We start from the raw sequence: 17,093 nt of genomic DNA on the forward strand, positions 1-17,093 counted from the left end.
TGTCTCCCTTCTCTTTTAATTTCACATTTATTGTACACATTGTAGGTTAACTCACGTGCACTTTTTTTTACAGTTTGAAGCCTGTGTTTTAAACCTTGTAGGGCCTGTTACTTTTAAATTGCAGTGCATTCATTTAATTTTCATAATGTTGGCCTAATATTTTAACTTAATATTTTTTATGTCCTTGTTTTGGATATCATTAAGGTTATTTGTCATTGTAGGAATTGCAGTAGGTCAGGTCCCTTTTTGCTTTCAGCCTGATGATATTAAAACAAACTACGCCTACATTAAATAAACAATGCCCATGCAGTTTCGTGACTTAGGCCTACATGCATTCTATTTATCGTCTTAATAACAGAATATTTGTCTGACTGCAGAATCAGAATCAGATTTATTGCAAAGTTGTTTTAACACATACCAGTAGTCTAATTTGTTTGGGCGACTAAGTGCGCAACAACAATACTCATAAACTGATATAAATATAAAGATTCCTATTAAAGAGTCAGATATGCATAAGAAATATAAGAAAACAGAAAACTCAACATCTTTGAAAAGTTTATTTACAGGTTCTGCCCAAATAAATCATGAGCATTTAATAATTAGATCTTACAGATTTGTTTTGACACTGAAAAAGTTGTTTCAGGCAGGAGTAGAATTCGTTTGCACTGATTGTGATTTAATATATACTATAGAAAGATGGTTTTGAAAGACTGATGGTTTTGAAAGATGGTTTTGATGAAAGACTGCGGGGTTTGTCTTCAGCAGGTGCCTCCGGATAGTCTCGGCACTGTATGAATTGTGGACATGTGCTGGATCTGGGAGGAATCCAGAGTGGCCACATCCTCCAGCGTCTTGGATTTGAAGACAATCCGCAAGTCGTCATCTTAAAGCAAAAGTAAAAGGTCTTGAGAATTATAGCCTAATTATGTTCTATAGGACTATAGGCCTGTAGTTTTAGACATTACAGGCTAATCCTTCAGATATGTTTATGTTCATCGGGTGAAAAGAAGGTTTGGCTAAAGGGTGATTTCTACGGTTCCATTTATAAAAACAGATCAAAGGTTAAACCACATTAAAACAAATCCACACAGACGTCTTTTACATTTTCAAATGAGAGGAAAATAAAGGACTGAAAGAGCGCCTAACTGTTAATATTCACACATAAATAGTTACATACCTGTCTTCATTTCCTGATTAATTTTCTTTTTCAGGTCCAGTACAGTGATATGCCTCAGCTCCTCTTTAAAGTCGCACACCTTCAGGAGTTGTTCCCCTCCTCTGGGCAGACGTACGCTGACCTGGATGCACATTTTGCTGCAGTGAGGACTGGTGTGCTCTTCAGGGTGGTTTATTGTGGTATCTAGACAAACTGAAACCTGGTTAAATAAATAGGCTACATGCTATCTGATGTTTTTTTTCATAAGTTACGTCACATATTAAACTGACAGTCATATGACTTCATGGAAATTAACAGCGAAAGAAACCGAAAGAACTCAAAGCCTCAGAGTGTTTAGTTTGAGTGAGTCCATCCATCCATCGTCAACCGCTTATCCTGCGTACAGGGTCGCAGGGGGCTGGAGCCTATCCCAGCTGACATCGGGCGAAAGGCGGGGTACACCCTGGACAGGTCGCCAGTTGGTTTGAGTGAGTAGGCTACATATTACATTTAGTCAAGATGGACAGCAGTGTAACAAGTGAACAGAGCAATAACTCCAGACAACAGATAAGCAATATGACACAACAGGAGAAGTGTTACGACCCTCGAGACAGAACACTTACATTTGTCAATGGAGAGGATGACTTAGACTGTAAGTAGCCAAATGTCACATTGGTCCTAACATGTGGCTATAATCTTCTGCTAACTGTGCCTTATTTTTGCTCCTTGTTTTTGTGCGTCTCGTCTGGATCGTGTCTCATAGTTTTGTGCGATGACTTCAAGTCTCTCAGAGCAAAGATGTCCTGTGGTCATGCTGTCACTCCGATGTCTCTCACCAACTGGTGTCGCAGGTTGCTGGATAAGGTACACTGTTAACATCACCTTCATCATGAACTTCAAAGACGTTTTAGTGAATAAACTTCACTGACAATGTAATTAGTGATTTTAGGGGCGTGGGGGGATGGTGGTCAGAGGAGTCAGCCTTACATGTCCAGTTTAACCAGTCAGGAAGAAAAAGTTCCAAATCCCCTGATTCCCCTGAACAAAATTATTTATGTGTTGAACAAAAAGCATTTAAAATTATGTTTTTCTCACATTCCTTCTTATTTATTTTTACTAAGGGTGAGTACAGATTTGTGTGTGGCAAACCTGACTGTGATATTGAGTGGCCATATGAGGAGGTTTGTAAAATGGCTCTTCTAACCAAAGAAGAAATGAAGTACTTTGAAAAGAAAATGTTCCGTAACACTGCCAAGGATTACTTGAATGTCAAATTTGTAAGTATCTCAGTGACTCTGTATTTACACTATTTATAAACTATGAAAAAATGTTGTGAATGCAAATTCAAGGGTTTAATTTAAAAACCTCTCATTCTGTGTAACTTCACTCAACAGTGTCCTGGCTGCAAGTCTTGTGTGGTGAGGGCTGATCTCAGTGATCTGGGTGTCGAGTGCACAAAGTGCACAGCTGCCAAAAGAAGACCTTTCAGATTCTGCTGGCAGTGTTTGAGGGAATGGAAAGGTCCGGCTCCACGTTCAGACCGCTGTGAAAATGATGGCTGCGTCAATGAGCCATTAGAAACACTGAGAAACTGTCCAGATATCGTCTTTGAGTCTGTGAAGGGCGTCACTGGCTGTCCCTGCATCCGTGCCTGTCCCACCTGTGGTTTTCTGGTGGAGCATAACAGAACTCAGTGTAAAACCATCGTCTGTTCTCGCTGTAAGGTGAAGTTCTGCTTTGTTTGTCTGCAGTTCACTGAAGAGTGCCTGAAGCGCAACGCATACAAACTTTGCCCCACTGGTGTTGCACCGAGACAGACCTCGATACCTGAGTGGCAGAAAAAGTTATTTTATAATGTCAATCATCATAACTGATGTTACTCAGACAGGATCTCAACCCCACACCAACTTTTAGTAGTAGTTATAAAGCTTTAGACCTCTTTTGTACCATCTTTCCATAATTGGAACATTTTACATAGACAACTAAGTTTATTCTGTTTTTCACTTTGCTGGATTTTATTTAGCTTCTTTAATGTTATCACAATGTTTCAGTGTGTCATCATTCTGATCTCCATAATATCTTTATTCAGTCTGTTCATTTCACATATTATTGTTTATTTTTAAGTTATGCTCCTTTGTTTATTCTCCCAAAACAAGACCTTTTTAAAGCATAATGTACTTAATACTAACAAGGAAAGCACAGCCTGACTTGTGATTGAAGCAGGAAACTAACATTGTCTAGAGGAGCAATGTCAGTGTGCAGACACTACCTTTCGTCAGGGCACAAAACCAAGCTCAGGTATCTTTGTACTGTAGAGTTAAAAAGACAGCTAATAGAAAAAAATTATAATATGAATAAATGTCAAATATGTTTATCAAAAGTGCTGTGAGTAGTTTTGTCTAACTTATAAATATCATTGGCACATTAATTTGTATATATTGAACCTTGTTATTCTTAGAAATTGTTGATGTGTGACAAACACACATAGCAATAACATCTTTTTTACTATTGGCCCCACTCTGTCTCCCTCTGGCTGGACCACAAATGACAACATCTGATTACTGTGAATGACAATAACTATGTACTGAGCTGCTGGTAATGTTAGAGAAATTCTAAATCTAGAAAATCTTTCTTCCCAAAGAAAGTTCATGTACATGTCAGAATCTACTTAGAAACCATATCGTGAATTATTATGCCTTTCAAACAATACGCACTTTTGCATCATGACTTTTTTGTATTATCAAAATAAAAATGTTTGTCAGCTTCTATTTAAAATGTATACAAATTCATAAATAAATGCTCTTCCTCATTCTCAACTGTGGTAATATAGGCTACATAGATATAAACACAGTTAAAATAAACATTACTCTAATCCGTCGACACCTTCTCTATTATAAATTTCCTGGTTGAAAGAAAGTCTCTAACTACGAGTCCAATGCGTTTTTAAGTTTTGAAAGATTATGTCCTCCCCTCTCATATGCCTCACAGTGTTTTGGTCCGCTGCCAGACCCTCAGCAACTTAATATCTTAAAAGTGACTATAGTGATCTATCCCTCTCCTCTTGCAGGCAGGAGGGACAGGAAGTTGCTATGGTTACGCTCTTCATCTCCATCGTTCTGAAAAGGTGGTAGATGACCAGTAGAAACAGTTAATGAACAAACAAAAACAACGAGAAATACATATAAATAAATGTGTCTTTTGTGGTTTCACTTGTCTTTGTGTGTTTTCTGGCCTGTGTGATCCCCCGCCCTGGTTTCAGCTGTCCCTCCTTATCATTATCATTTGTATCCTGTATGTTCGCTTGTCTAGGTGCTTTTCTTTCTCTTATGTGTTGAGCATCCCAGCCCATTCTTACTATTATCTCTGTGCTTTTTGGTCCTTCACCTTGACTTCTGGGCCGTTGCCTGTTTAATGGGCATTGATATACTGCTTAATGTGTTTGCCCACATTGTACTGTTTATCTGGTGTTGACCGGTGGCTGCCTGATCATCCCATAACATTTATTGTACCTTTTTGATGTTGTCCATAAATGAATTGAACTGCTCCAGCTCTGCCTTGGAGTCTACAATTTAATCTAGTCTCTTGCTTCTCTTTGCACAACTAGTGCGCATATAGCATTGCAATAACTGAAATGCATAAAAAGGGAGGATCTGAAGTTTCTCTGTCTTCATGTTTGACCCTGAGTTCATTTTTGATTTTGTTCTTCATCACTGTCATTTATTTTCTGTTCCACCTCATCTCCACCGTTTCCTTCAGATTACCTGATTTGTTGTTCCTTTGCCTTGTCTGTCAGAACTTCTGAATTGGTTTTAGAGGCCTCTGAGACTCAATAAGGCTTTGAAGTGGAGAAAAGGTAACATTCAGTAATGATCTGCTAATATTGGAGAACTGAATTTAACATTTTAAATGTTCTTACCTCTGTACATGAGCAGATATGCAGTCTGGGAACTGTTGAACAATCATTTATTTATTAATAATTTGTTGTTTGAACAGTAAAGTAACAACACTGAGTGAACATGTTGAGATATTACAACATATTTAAGATGAAACTGGATTCACAAACATACCTGTAAGTCTTTTTTGCAAATGGTTGTCCTTCAGCTTACACCTTTGAGAAGAACATTTGAGAAGAACACTTAATGTTATTTGTGTTTGTGGGTTTTGTATAAGTGCCACATTAATGGATGTGCTGGATGAATCCTCACCTTTTTGACTCATACCACGTTTTGCCCTGAGTGGACAGGATGGTGGCTGTGTATTGTCCACCAAACCCACAAGCAGGAGCCTTGCACTGTGAAGCCTCTCAGCCAGTGTAAGCAGCTGTGTAACATAATTGTGATTGGCCCCAGTGCAAATATTTTTATTGTGCTAGTACACCACTGCCCCCCCTCAAAAGTTATTCCCCACTGTTTATCATAATCCCTCTCTGCCACTTGTCATTACAAGCGCCATGGCATCGTAAAACATAATGAGCCCGGCGCTCCATATGGAGCCAGGACATGTTCACACACGTGTTTTTTACCATATGCAGTTGTTGGTGAAAACCAGCGAACCTGTGTGTCACTGGTTCGAGTCAGGACCATGCAGTACAACTCGGGGTTACATTGGTCAAGGAGGGATGGGCAGTTCTTTCTTTACTGGTGGTTGTTTCTCAGACAAAATGTCTGAAGCCGTGCTGAAGATATTGAGTCTGACTTATTGAGAGGTTTATGTAATATAGTGCAGTGGTTGCTGCTTTGTTAGCTGCCGACTTCCCTGTTGCTTGTGCCCATACCACGATTTTCTATTTTCAGAAGAACCGTATAAAGGAAACAATGGACAAGGCTACAACAGCAGTGAGTTGCATTAAACTATAATAATTCTAACTTTTGTTGATGGACAAACTTGGCAATTGATTAAAAGCAAGCATGTATATCTTACAGATCACTACACTACTCATATTGATAAAGTTACTTCTCCTCACCTTTATTTGTAATGAAGGTGGCACATCCACAGAGCAGTCTGGTTTGATATGTGACATGGTGTTGTAGTCAATATCAAATCTCTTGAGGAGTAATCAAATCAAAGTCTGAGGAAATGTCACCATCTCACATCCCTGAATGACAAAAGAAAAATTATTAAAGAAGTTCTGATGAAGATATCAGTGTATAAACAAAAGTACAAAGTGTTGTACATTTTTGACTAACTTACAATGAGTTTTCAATATTCAAAGTAAAAACTCACCCTGGTCGCCTCCGTTTCCTTTTTACATTTAGTGCAGAACATCTTGTTGTCTCCACTGAATGATTTAGACTCAAAAATCCTTTGAAAGCCTCTTTCCTGTGACAACATAAATAATCGCATAAATAAATTTCACCAACAGACCAATCTCACATCATCAAGATAAAACTCACTACGCTGTAGGTTGAATCAGGAGCATCTGTCAGTGACGGTGGAAGACTTCAGAATGGATTTGTCTCTTCATTAATAGGATACTCTGCATTTCTATTGTGCATGTTGTTTTGTAGGTCTGTCAATACATAATTCAAATTTGTTCACCTATAAGTTGCAGTCCAGGTTTTTTTTTACATGCTCACCTCAGAGACTTGTGGGCTGACCTTATCTAAAATCCACTCCAGGCATTCAGCAGCATCACACTGTTGATAAACTGCAGAGCGAAACATCCATCCATCTGCAATCCCCAATGTTTTTGTGATGGTTTCTGTTCCACATGTCTTCATCTTCAAGCCTTCAAAGATGTTTCTGAGCTGAAAATCTGTTTGTATTTCTGATCCAACCTTCAGGGAGAGAATAGTTTCTCAGTGAATAGTCACTGTTTACTGCCTGTAAACATGTTACTGATGGAGATTTGTGAATTTGAAACACCCATTTAGACCCAAATGACCGCTTTATAATAATATTTTCTTTTAATAATGTACATAATGTTTGTTATATTATGTTTGTTACAGGTGAAAGCAGCTGTTTCAAACCTGTTGTGGACCTCTGGTGTCATGAGGAGATCTTGCAGGACACTGTTGGGGTAACATGTGGCCTCCTGAGTATGCAGACTATAATGAAGTTTCTGTGGCTAAGTCAGTTCCTGGTTTAAAAAAAAATGTGGTCATCACTGAACGTTACTGCTTTCATCCTGTCGTTCAGCTGAATCATCTGTCTGACCTTCTGGATCGGTCGGACGCTCTCTGGGTTTGTAGGAAAAGTAATTTACTCAGTAATTCATTCAGCAAAAGTCTGTTAATATTAAAGTAATAGCTTACATTTTCACCTCACCTTCTAAATATCTGATAAATGAAATTTAAAACACAGAAAATACAAAGGGTGACACGGTGGTGCAGTGGAGTTTGCATGTTTTGTCTGTGTGGGTTCTCTCTGGGTGTGCTTCCTCCCACGATGTCTCTGGATTGTCCTTAGGTGTGAGTGGGACTGGCTGTTTGTATATGTGTGACCCTGCAATGGATTGGCTACCTGTCCAGGGTTTAACCCCACCTTTTGGATAAGCGGTTGACGATGGATGGAAAACACAAAAGTAATAAAGCTGCACTGCTCCCTCTTCTGTACAGCAGGTGCAGCATTGGATTATATACAAAAACGCTCAAAGATTTGGAAACTGGATACTAAATTTAGTTGAATAAAATAATTTGCTAATCTTCTTCTTAATTTATCTTAAACATCTTCCCGGCAGTAGAAGGGGATTTATCTTGTCTTTCATTTCTTTTCAACTCCTTATTATCAGTGCTCTTGTCAGTATCATTGTGCAGGCCTACTGAAAATAAGCGTCATCATACAGTGTGCTGAGATGAAACCGAAAATATGGCAAACGAGGGACTTTCTGTAGGATATTAACTCACATGCACTACTGTGCAGGCGCTGCCAGAAGGATTATCAAAACAAAGAACAGAGAAGCTCCAATGACAACACACACAGAGGGTGTGTGTGACTCATACTGAGTTTGGCATCTGCCCTGCACGCCATTTGAAAGTCTAATCTGTCTTATTTGTTCGCACTGAAGAGAACAGGCCGATAAGTTCACAGTATAAAGCATGAAGTCTCTTCCTCATCTCTGCCTCGTTTATATTTCAATTGTACATTCCCTAAAGCTTACACACTCATTAGGCCCCTATATAGCATTTTTATATTTATATCATGGTATTTACGAGTTATATTAATGTCAGAACAATAAGGGCAGCTGTGTCTTCTCCTATCCACTTGGCCTAGAAAACCTTCAGAAAGCGGTCTGATGAAGTCCTTTGAAAGGAGTTGGATTGAATCGGAGCTCTTCAATAACCTAGAGTCCTCAGAAGAGTTGCTCTGATTTGAAATTAAATTCTGACAGACGGAATTTGGAAATACCGACGCTTTGTCACGCTTTAAAAGCATCGTAATTGAAGCACTGAGATGAGAACGTGTTGGAATCCCAGGTGAAAATATGGGGTTTTATTATGGGTGGAAAACACCTGTGAGGACACGCAGACTCGAAACAATCAAACAAGGAAATTAATCAATGTTATAAATAGATTTATAAGCAATGCCCTCTGTCTCCTTTCTCTTTTGATTTCGCATTTATTGCGTTTCAAGTCACCTGTTACACTGTGTGTGATTGTTGGTAGCTTGACACCTGTAGAGAAGGTCTGATGGTCTCTTGTTGGATCTTTTAATCATTTTTTTTACTTTTAAATCACTTCATTTTGCAAAATGCTCAAACTTACTATATTTCACAAATTTTTGAAATTCCTACATTTTATGTTATCATAGTCTCGTTGTTAGCAGTGCAGAACAATGTTACAAAGTCATGTAGGACAGGTCTCTTGCAGTAACTTAGTTATAGTTTTATTAAATTACATTATACAAAAAAAAAACTTTCCAGTTAACTTAAGTTACAGTACATTCTATGATGCAATACTTCTTTGTAAGGCTTAATGAACAGTATAAGCTCTAGTGTACAAGATATTCTCTGGATCCCAGTTTGTATTTTGTCCATCCATCCATCGTCAACCGCTCATCCTGCGTACAGGGTCGCGGGTGGGCTGGAGCCAATCCCAGCTGACATCGGACGCAAGGTGGGGTACACCCTGGACAGGTCGCCAGTCCATCGCAGAGTTTGTATTTTGTATCCCACAATAATTTTTACTAGGAAAAAACAAACTTCTCCATATTTACCCCTGTTATTTGTCATGAAAATGTTTGATAGTAGGCCATCATACATTTTATGCCAGGTTGAAAACCATCACATTCAGTCTGATGTAATATGTAGGCTAACCACTATAACTTTTGCTAGGAAAATAGAAACTTCTCCATATTCACCCGTTTTTAATCTGATGTGAAGTATACACAAAATAAAATACTTGACAGTAGGCCATCATCTGTGCATTATGGAGGGGGATACATATTTTGGCAGACTGCATGTCCAGTCTTCTAGGATAGGCTACTGTTATCACTATTTGTGTATGAAAAGTTCTGTTTAAATGCAATGCACTATTAAATTATGATAATAATTTACCCTTTAAGGAGGGGGACTCAGAACAATTTCCAGCGATATCCAAAGCCTATCCATGCAGCGGAAACATGGATTACAAGGACAAAATATTGTCTACAATGCTGCATTCAGTTTAATGTACACTTTGTTGAAGGAACATATATTACTATGATTATTGTAGACCAGGGCTATTCAATTACAAATTCAATTGGGTCGGATTTTAAAACCAGGACACAGAGATGTCCCCTAACCCTATTGGTTCAGTTCTTTATCAATGCCCTTATGAGTACTGTTTATTACTAAATAATTATTTTAAAAAATAACGTAACATTTTTTATTCAAATGTTGTTTATAGAGCAGCAACAGGATTTACAACAGCAAAGTCACTAATATCTCACTGGAAACAAATCTAAAATGTCAGTCAAATAAATCCTGTTCCTGAATGAACAACTCAGTCCCTCCGCTCCTCCTCTCACTGCTGCTGCTGGTATGAGTATAATGTCATATTTTAATGTAGGCTACGTGGCAAAGTAAGCTGAACAGTTACTAAAGACAGCTTTCACTTTAGCTTGTTTCTAACAATAAGCTATTAGTTGAACTAGCGCTGTGCTTGTGTAAAACCAAAACACAGCTGCAGTGGATGAGAGACTGAGCAGATTAAAACATCGCATTTTGCGTGTTTATGCTTATTAAACAGGTGTGTTGGGTTTTGGCTTTTTACTCCCTAAGTTTTTATTGCACCACGTAGGCTACTTACACTAACAAGCGTAGCTGTCGTCAATGTCGGTAATGTCCGCCGGTCAGACTTCGTGTGTGTGGAGTGGAGGCGCTCTGCAGAGACACAGAGGAGGGGAGAGGCTGCAGGTTGAGCTTTGTGAAACTCAACAAAGATGAGTAGCAAACTATATAGCTCACTGTTATACTTTCACTATACACATAGCTTAAACTTTCATTGTCATATCCTGTTAGATTGTGTGCTGGGCCACATGGAGGTTGCTTTGGGCCAGATGTGGCCCGCGGGCCGCCAATTTAATAGGGCTGCTGTAGACTTTTCGTTCAGAGTGGGGCCATAGGGGCTCCAAGGTCTGTGATAGATTGAACTATAGTTTCTCACGCAACATATGATGCATTTTTTCTTTTCTAATTTCAAACCACTATGGAAATACACTGGCTGACAGGGGTGGGTGGGTTGTAACACTTCCTTAAAAAGCGTTATAACCATCCACGATATGTAAAACTAGGTACTTTCTTGATTTTAATATTTTCCAGGTTGCCCTATGCAGTCTGGGCCCACCAAACCCGCACTTCAGGGTTACCAGCATTAATTTGTCAGCACTTTGACCAGTACCCCCCATTCACATATGGTACACACGTTGGCCTGTGTATCACTGGACCTTTTCCATACTCGGTCCCCGCCGGTTGAGAGGGTAGAAAAGTGTATGGACAGCTCGTGAGAAGTGCCTGTGCGCAAGAAAAAGTCCCGGTACGAGTAAAATAGAAATGCTGGTATTTGTACCGGTGAATACCTTCAACCACTGACTGTGACTCTGAATAAGAATATACACACACTGACACACACACACACACACACACACAAACACACACACACACACACCTCTTTTTAGTTAGACCTAAGGATGTAAAGAGATGTTCTTTAATGAATTACATTTTAGTAGTAGTATAAAAGTATAAAAAAAGTATACTTTTAAGTAAGTTTATTCTATAGATACATTTACATAAACATAGAGTAGGCCTACATGCGCGTGAGTCATCAGACAAAGTCTGTTACAGCAAGAGAGAAACATTGTTCTTTGATATTACTACCTGTTTTGGAAGCATATAGGGGTAGGTTATAACACATGTTGACCTCAACTCACGAGGTCTGTGATATTCTTGTAGAGGATTGAATTGGTGCCATTTGTAGTGAACAAATGTGGGTACTTTGTAAAAAATGTGAGAACTCTAGCTAAAAAAATCAGTGAGTTAAAGTTACTGAAACAAAAAGTGTTACAACCATACCCGGTCTCCCATAAGCATATCATACAAATTTAAAGAAAAGGACACTCAATGATTTTTAAAAGTTTATTTAGCCTACTTTACAGGTTATGCTCAAACTTGATCTTAATAATAAATTAGGCTACTGTGAGCATGTAGAGATTTGTTGTGACATTGAAAGTTCCTTACATATAACCCAGGAAATAAAGATTTTAAAAAACTAAGGACAGTGAGTAGGCTGCCTTTCAGATTCTGCTGGCAGTGTTTGAGGGAACGGAAAGGTCCGGCTCCACTGTGAAAATGATGGCTGCTTCAATGAGCCATTAGAAACAGGTGTTGTTGGTCTTGCGGTGTTGAGGAGAGTCTGCAGGGTTTGCCTTCATCAGACGCCTCCGGACAGTCTCAGCAGTGCATGAACCGTAGACATGTGCTTTATCTTAGAGGAATCCAGGGTGGCCAAATCCTCTAGCATCTTGGTTAGGAAGACGATCCGCAAGTCGTCATCTTAAAGCAAAAGTAAATAGTCTTAAGAATTATGGTTAATGCCTAGATGTGGGCTTCACAGTTCGCTAAAGTACGATTATTACACGTCTGGTCTATTTAGAACAGCTACAAGGTAGACTTTAAAACTTAAAAAAAAAAAAAGAGGCATCATTGCTAGACTGAAATCGCGATAAAACATCACAGTGAAAATGTTTAAAAGTTAAACCACATTTCAATCAAATCCGCATAGATGCCTTACACTTTCAAATGAGAGAAAAATTAAGGACTGAACGAGGGCTTAAGTACACTCTGTTTTGATTTTTAATCATTACATGGCTTACCTGTCTTCAGTTCCTGATTAATTTTCTTTATCAGGTCCCGTACAGTGATCTGCTTCAGCTGCTCGTTATTGTCGCACACTTTGAGGATCTTTTCCCCTCCTCTGGGAAACTGTACGTTCACTTGGATGCACATTTTACTGCAGTGAGGACTGTGTGGAGTGCTCTTCGGTGCTGATTATTTGGGTATAGACTACAGAGAAACTGAAACTTCAGGTAAAGAAATGGGGGGGGGGGGGGGGGTTGACTTGGGTCACATATTAAACTGACAGTCACATGACTTCATGGAAATTAACAGCGACAGCAACGAAAACACTCAAAGCCTCAGAGTGACAAGTGAACAGAGCAATAACTCCGCACAACAGATAAGCAATATGACACAACAGGAGAAGTGTTACGACCCTCGAGACAGAACACTTACATTTGTCAATGGAGATGATGACTTAGACTGTAAGTATTCAAATGTTATATTAACACGCGTTAGTCCTAAAAATATGAACACCAGGTGTATAAACTTTTAGCTGTGACTTTTACATAGAATAAGTAGCCTATGTAGCCCTTAATTATAGCTTATAACACTGCGCGTTTCTCCTTGTTTCATAGTTCTGTGCGATGACTTCAAGTCTCTCAGAGCAAAGATGTCCTGTGGTCATGCTGTCACTCCGATGTCTCTCACCAACTGGTGTCGCAGGTTGCTGGATAAGGTAGGCTATACTGTTAATTGCTTTATTTAGCGGTGAGAAAGGAGAAGTTTAATTCATTAACTTTATTTCTGAGGAGTTGAAATGGTGTTGGTTGATAGCAGTGAACCACTGCAGCCGCACATTGATGAACGCTGAAGAATGTGGTTATTATGTTTCACTCTGAAAGACACTGTAGGAGCCATTTCAATGTTTTATATCATGGTTTGGCCAGTAGGTGGCGCCAGGGTGCTGGAATATCAAATTGAGGCTCATCTACTTAGTGGGGCAGGTGCAATGAAACACAACTGTTGTCAGAAGGAAAAGCCAACTAGTTTTTATTACCGCCACGGACGCCGCTGCTGTGGGTGTTTGTTTGTTTGTTGAAGCCTATAAGCCTACTGGAAAGCTGTTGATGTCATTATGTAGGCCTATTCTTGCCATTTGTTGAAGACCATATGTGCCAGAAATAAATCGGATCTCCCATAATTGACAAGAAAGTACAAGTCGGACTCTCCTTGCTTTCTTTCAACTAGCTGAGCGGGTCAATTAGGCTACTTCAGCCCTCTGTGTGGCCGTGGTCATAATCATAGCTGCTGTAACTCAGAGAGGGGAACTCAACCTTATACCAGCTTCTAAAAAAGTTACAACCTGAGATCTCTTTTGTACTTTTATACTAAAACTTCAAACAATATCATACCACATGAGAATTACTTCCCTCTTCCCAAGATTGGAACATTTACACAGTGCATCCATGAATCATTTTTCCTTTGTGGCAGGCTGCATTATCCTGCTGAAACAGGGCCACAACCATCAGGGAATACCATTTCCATGATAGGGTGTACATGGTCTGCAACAATGCTTAGTAGTATGCATTATGAACATTGGAACTGACTGAAGTCCAAAATCCTGAACACTGACCAAGAGAAGTCCTTGGTTTAAACATAAAGAGAAACCAGGACTGGTTTGACGGCAATGATGAGGATAGATGTTCAATAGAACATCTTTTCCACAAACCACAGCAGCAACACACTGACAAATGCTGAATTTGGAATGAAGAATTTGGTCAATGTTTTTCACTCTTAAAGTTTTTTCTTTGATTTTCTTTTTAATATCTAAGGGTGAGTGCAGATTTGTGTGTGGCCAGACTAACTGTGATGTTGAGTGGCCATATGAGGAAGTTTGTAAAATGGCTCTTCTAACCAAAGAAGAAATGAAGTACTTTGAAAAGAAAATGTTCAGTAATGCTGCCAAGGACTTGGTTGTGAAATCTGTAAGTATCTCACTGACACTATTAACTAACTCTGAAAAAATGTTGTGCATTCAATTTCAAGGGTGAATTTAAAAACCTCTCATTCTGTGTAACTTCACTCAACAGTGTCCTGGCTGCAAGTCTCGCATAGTGAGGGCTGATCTCAGTGATCTGGGTGTCGAGTGCACAAAGTGCACAGCTGCCAAAAGAAGACCTTTCAGATTCTGCTGGCAGTGTTTGAGGGAATGGAAAGGTCCGGCTCCACGTTCAGACCGCTGTGAAAATGATGGCTGCATCAATGAGCCACTAGAAACACTGAGAAACTGTCCAGATATCGTCTTTGAATCTGTGGAGGGCGTCACTGGCTGTCCCTGCATCCGTGCCTGTCCCACCTGTGGTTTGCTGGTGGAGCATAACAGAACTCAGTGTAAAAACATCTATTGCCCTCGCTGTAAGGTGGAATTCTGTTTTGTGTGTCTGAAGTTCACTGAAGAGTGCCTGAAGTCATCTTCAGAATTCGAATTCTGCTTCACTGCCCCCAGACAGACCTCTATACCTGTGTGGAAGAGGAAATACTTCTGTTAATTTAACAAATACAACTTTTTATTTTCAAATTAAAAAATGAACCGCTGGGACAATGACCTGAAACTTCTGCAGGCATGTAAGACCATCACTCTTCCCGAGGCGGAGGCGGTCACCGACTGCCCTCTATCCAAGCCTGTCCTACATGCGGCATGAAGGTGGAGCATAGTCAACTATACTGCAAAAATATCAACTGTCCTAACTGCCACGTGGAGTTCTGTTTCGTCTACATGAAACTAATGTTGCATGACCAGTTCACCATGCAAAATCTGTAGTGGTGATGCTCCTGGACAGACCTCTATCGCCCGTTGTGATAGAAAAGGAAGAAAAGGTTTGTCTGTGCTGTAGATGTTCAAAGGTACTAATATTATATTACCCTGTAAATAATTAGCAATTGTTGATGTGTGACAAACACACATGCTGTAACTCCATTTAAGATAACATAACATCCATTTTATTTGTGGCCCTACTCTGCCTCCTTCTGGCTGGACTTTATGTTGTACATGACATGACGGTCAGATGTTTAGTTGTAAATAACAATTACTATGTACTGAGCTACTGATAATGTCAGATTCATGATATATATGTGTAAGTACAGCTAAATGTACCTGGTGAAATGTAAGAATAAAGAAAAAATTTGAAACGTGAAAATAAAGTTATGGTCAAAATAATATTGGTAAGTTTATATTTCAAATGCATCTAAATTCATAAATAGTTGCATTTATATTGTGCTTTTTTAAAAAGCACTTTATAATCCTTACCTCTCATTCACCCTTTCACACACACAAACAAACACACAGATGACAGGGAGCTACCATGCAAGATGCTGGCCTGGCCATCAGAAGCAATTTGTGGTTCAGTGTCTTGCCCCATTCAAGCTCCACATTCTGTTGAACATGTATTTTTTAACTCCCACATAATGGCACCACCTTCGGGCCATTATTCTTACTTAAGCCAAACCCAGATTTCCACATGCACCGATCAGCCATAACATTATGATCACCTAATATTGTGTAGGTCCCATTTTTGCCTCCAAAACAGCCCTGACCCATCAAGGTATGGACTCCACTACACCTCTGAAGGTGTGCTGTGTATACCTGGCACAAAGACAGCAGTTGCAGATCCTTTAAGTCCTGCAAGTTGCGTTGTGAAATAGAATAAAAAATGAACAAAAGTTAATTTTCAACATTTAATAACATATATGTGTACCTATGGTGTAAACACAATGATTTTAAAGCTCTAAATCATTACAAGACTAAATAAATAAGATTAACAGGCTTTTTATTGTGTCTGACGGTGTCTGACAAAAACTAAGTAAAGACAGGCAAAACACATATTTTATGAAAAAATGTCAAAATCAGGTTGCACCAAAATACTGCTAGATTGGTGAGATCTTGTAGAATAAACACATAAGTTTAGATTTCTTAATATTACATTTTATTTCTTTCAAAATTAAAACCTGTTTTATCCAAATTCTCAAGAATCAGTGCTTTACCTTGTATCTAATATGTACATTTAATATTATGTAGTGTCCGCAATGTAGTTGTGAGCAAATGTTGTTTGACTGACAAGACATTTTACAAATGTTGTGATGTGGGAGAAAAGCTGATGACACAGTTCAGAATGTTGCATTATAAATACTCATATGCATTTTACTCACCATTTATAAATGATGAGTCAAATAAGATTAAACAGTATGAAAAATACAGATACAGTAGATAGTACTGATTTATTGTCTTGATTGCCTTTTATGTAGAACTACTGTTTAAGAGAACAATGTCAGGTATTACAAACTTTTCACTAAGCTGATACTCCTTTCTGTATTACCAAGTACGGTAAGGTGGTGTACAACAAAAAGTGGAGCTTGTACCCAATGAAGGTAGAGAATGACTACAGATACATCGCGGACCTCCAGAGTGATATCCTCCTCCGACCATTGTCTGCTTCTGAGGAGATGCCTAGAAGCAGAACCAGGAGACCTGATGATCCCCATCAACATGGGGTTCTGTCAGGTGTCGCTGCCCCTAGATACAGCAAGGTGTGTAACAAAAAGTAATATGGTTGGTTTTGAAATGTGGTAATCATGTCAGAGAGGTGATTGAGATACTAAATAATCTCCACAGCAGCGATACGAAAC

General features: G+C 39.1%; 2 protein-coding genes across 2 annotated transcripts; both read left to right on the plus strand.

Moving 5' to 3' along the window:
• Window positions 1-1,486: 1,486 nt before the first annotated feature.
• LOC119882089 (E3 ubiquitin-protein ligase RNF144A-like) lies at window positions 1,487-3,676 on the plus strand. Its single transcript, XM_038692104.1, has 4 exons — window positions 1,487-1,808; window positions 1,920-2,020; window positions 2,278-2,433; window positions 2,551-3,676. Exons 1-4 carry the CDS (start codon window positions 1,676-1,678, stop codon window positions 3,028-3,030), a joined length of 870 nt encoding a protein of 289 aa, XP_038548032.1. The 5' UTR covers window positions 1,487-1,675; the 3' UTR covers window positions 3,031-3,676.
• A 9,039-nt stretch (window positions 3,677-12,715) lies between these two features.
• Window positions 12,716-15,580, plus strand: LOC119882090 (probable E3 ubiquitin-protein ligase ARI7). Its single transcript, XM_038692105.1, has 4 exons — window positions 12,716-12,892; window positions 13,046-13,146; window positions 14,243-14,395; window positions 14,501-15,580. The coding sequence occupies exons 1-4, from the start codon at window positions 12,727-12,729 to the stop codon at window positions 14,957-14,959; spliced, it is 879 nt and encodes a 292-aa protein (XP_038548033.1). The 5' UTR covers window positions 12,716-12,726; the 3' UTR covers window positions 14,960-15,580.
• Window positions 15,581-17,093: the final 1,513 nt, after the last annotated feature.

The sequence above is a fragment of the Micropterus salmoides genome, unplaced genomic scaffold, assembly GCF_014851395.1.
Source record: "Micropterus salmoides isolate LMB-PRFRI ecotype aquatic unplaced genomic scaffold, ASM1485139v1 Ms_hic_scaffold_2894, whole genome shotgun sequence".
Lineage (NCBI taxonomy): Eukaryota > Metazoa > Chordata > Actinopteri > Centrarchiformes > Centrarchidae > Micropterus > Micropterus salmoides.

Excerpts from the sequence above, each read along its gene's own strand:
- LOC119882090 (XM_038692105.1), top strand. The coding sequence starts at position 12,727 with ATGGAAATTAACAGCGACAGCAACGAAAACACTCAAAGCCTCAGAGTG. Across the intron at positions 12,893-13,045 it reads TGGAGATGATGACTTAGACT|TTCTGTGCGATGACTTCAAG; the intron begins GTAAGTATTCAA and ends CTTGTTTCATAG. Across the intron at positions 14,396-14,500 it reads AGGACTTGGTTGTGAAATCT|TGTCCTGGCTGCAAGTCTCG; the intron begins GTAAGTATCTCA and ends TTCACTCAACAG.
- LOC119882089 (XM_038692104.1), top strand. The coding sequence starts at position 1,676 with ATGGACAGCAGTGTAACAAGTGAACAGAGCAATAACTCCAGACAACAG. Across the intron at positions 1,809-1,919 it reads TGGAGAGGATGACTTAGACT|TTTTGTGCGATGACTTCAAG; the intron begins GTAAGTAGCCAA and ends CGTGTCTCATAG. Across the intron at positions 2,434-2,550 it reads ATTACTTGAATGTCAAATTT|TGTCCTGGCTGCAAGTCTTG; the intron begins GTAAGTATCTCA and ends TTCACTCAACAG.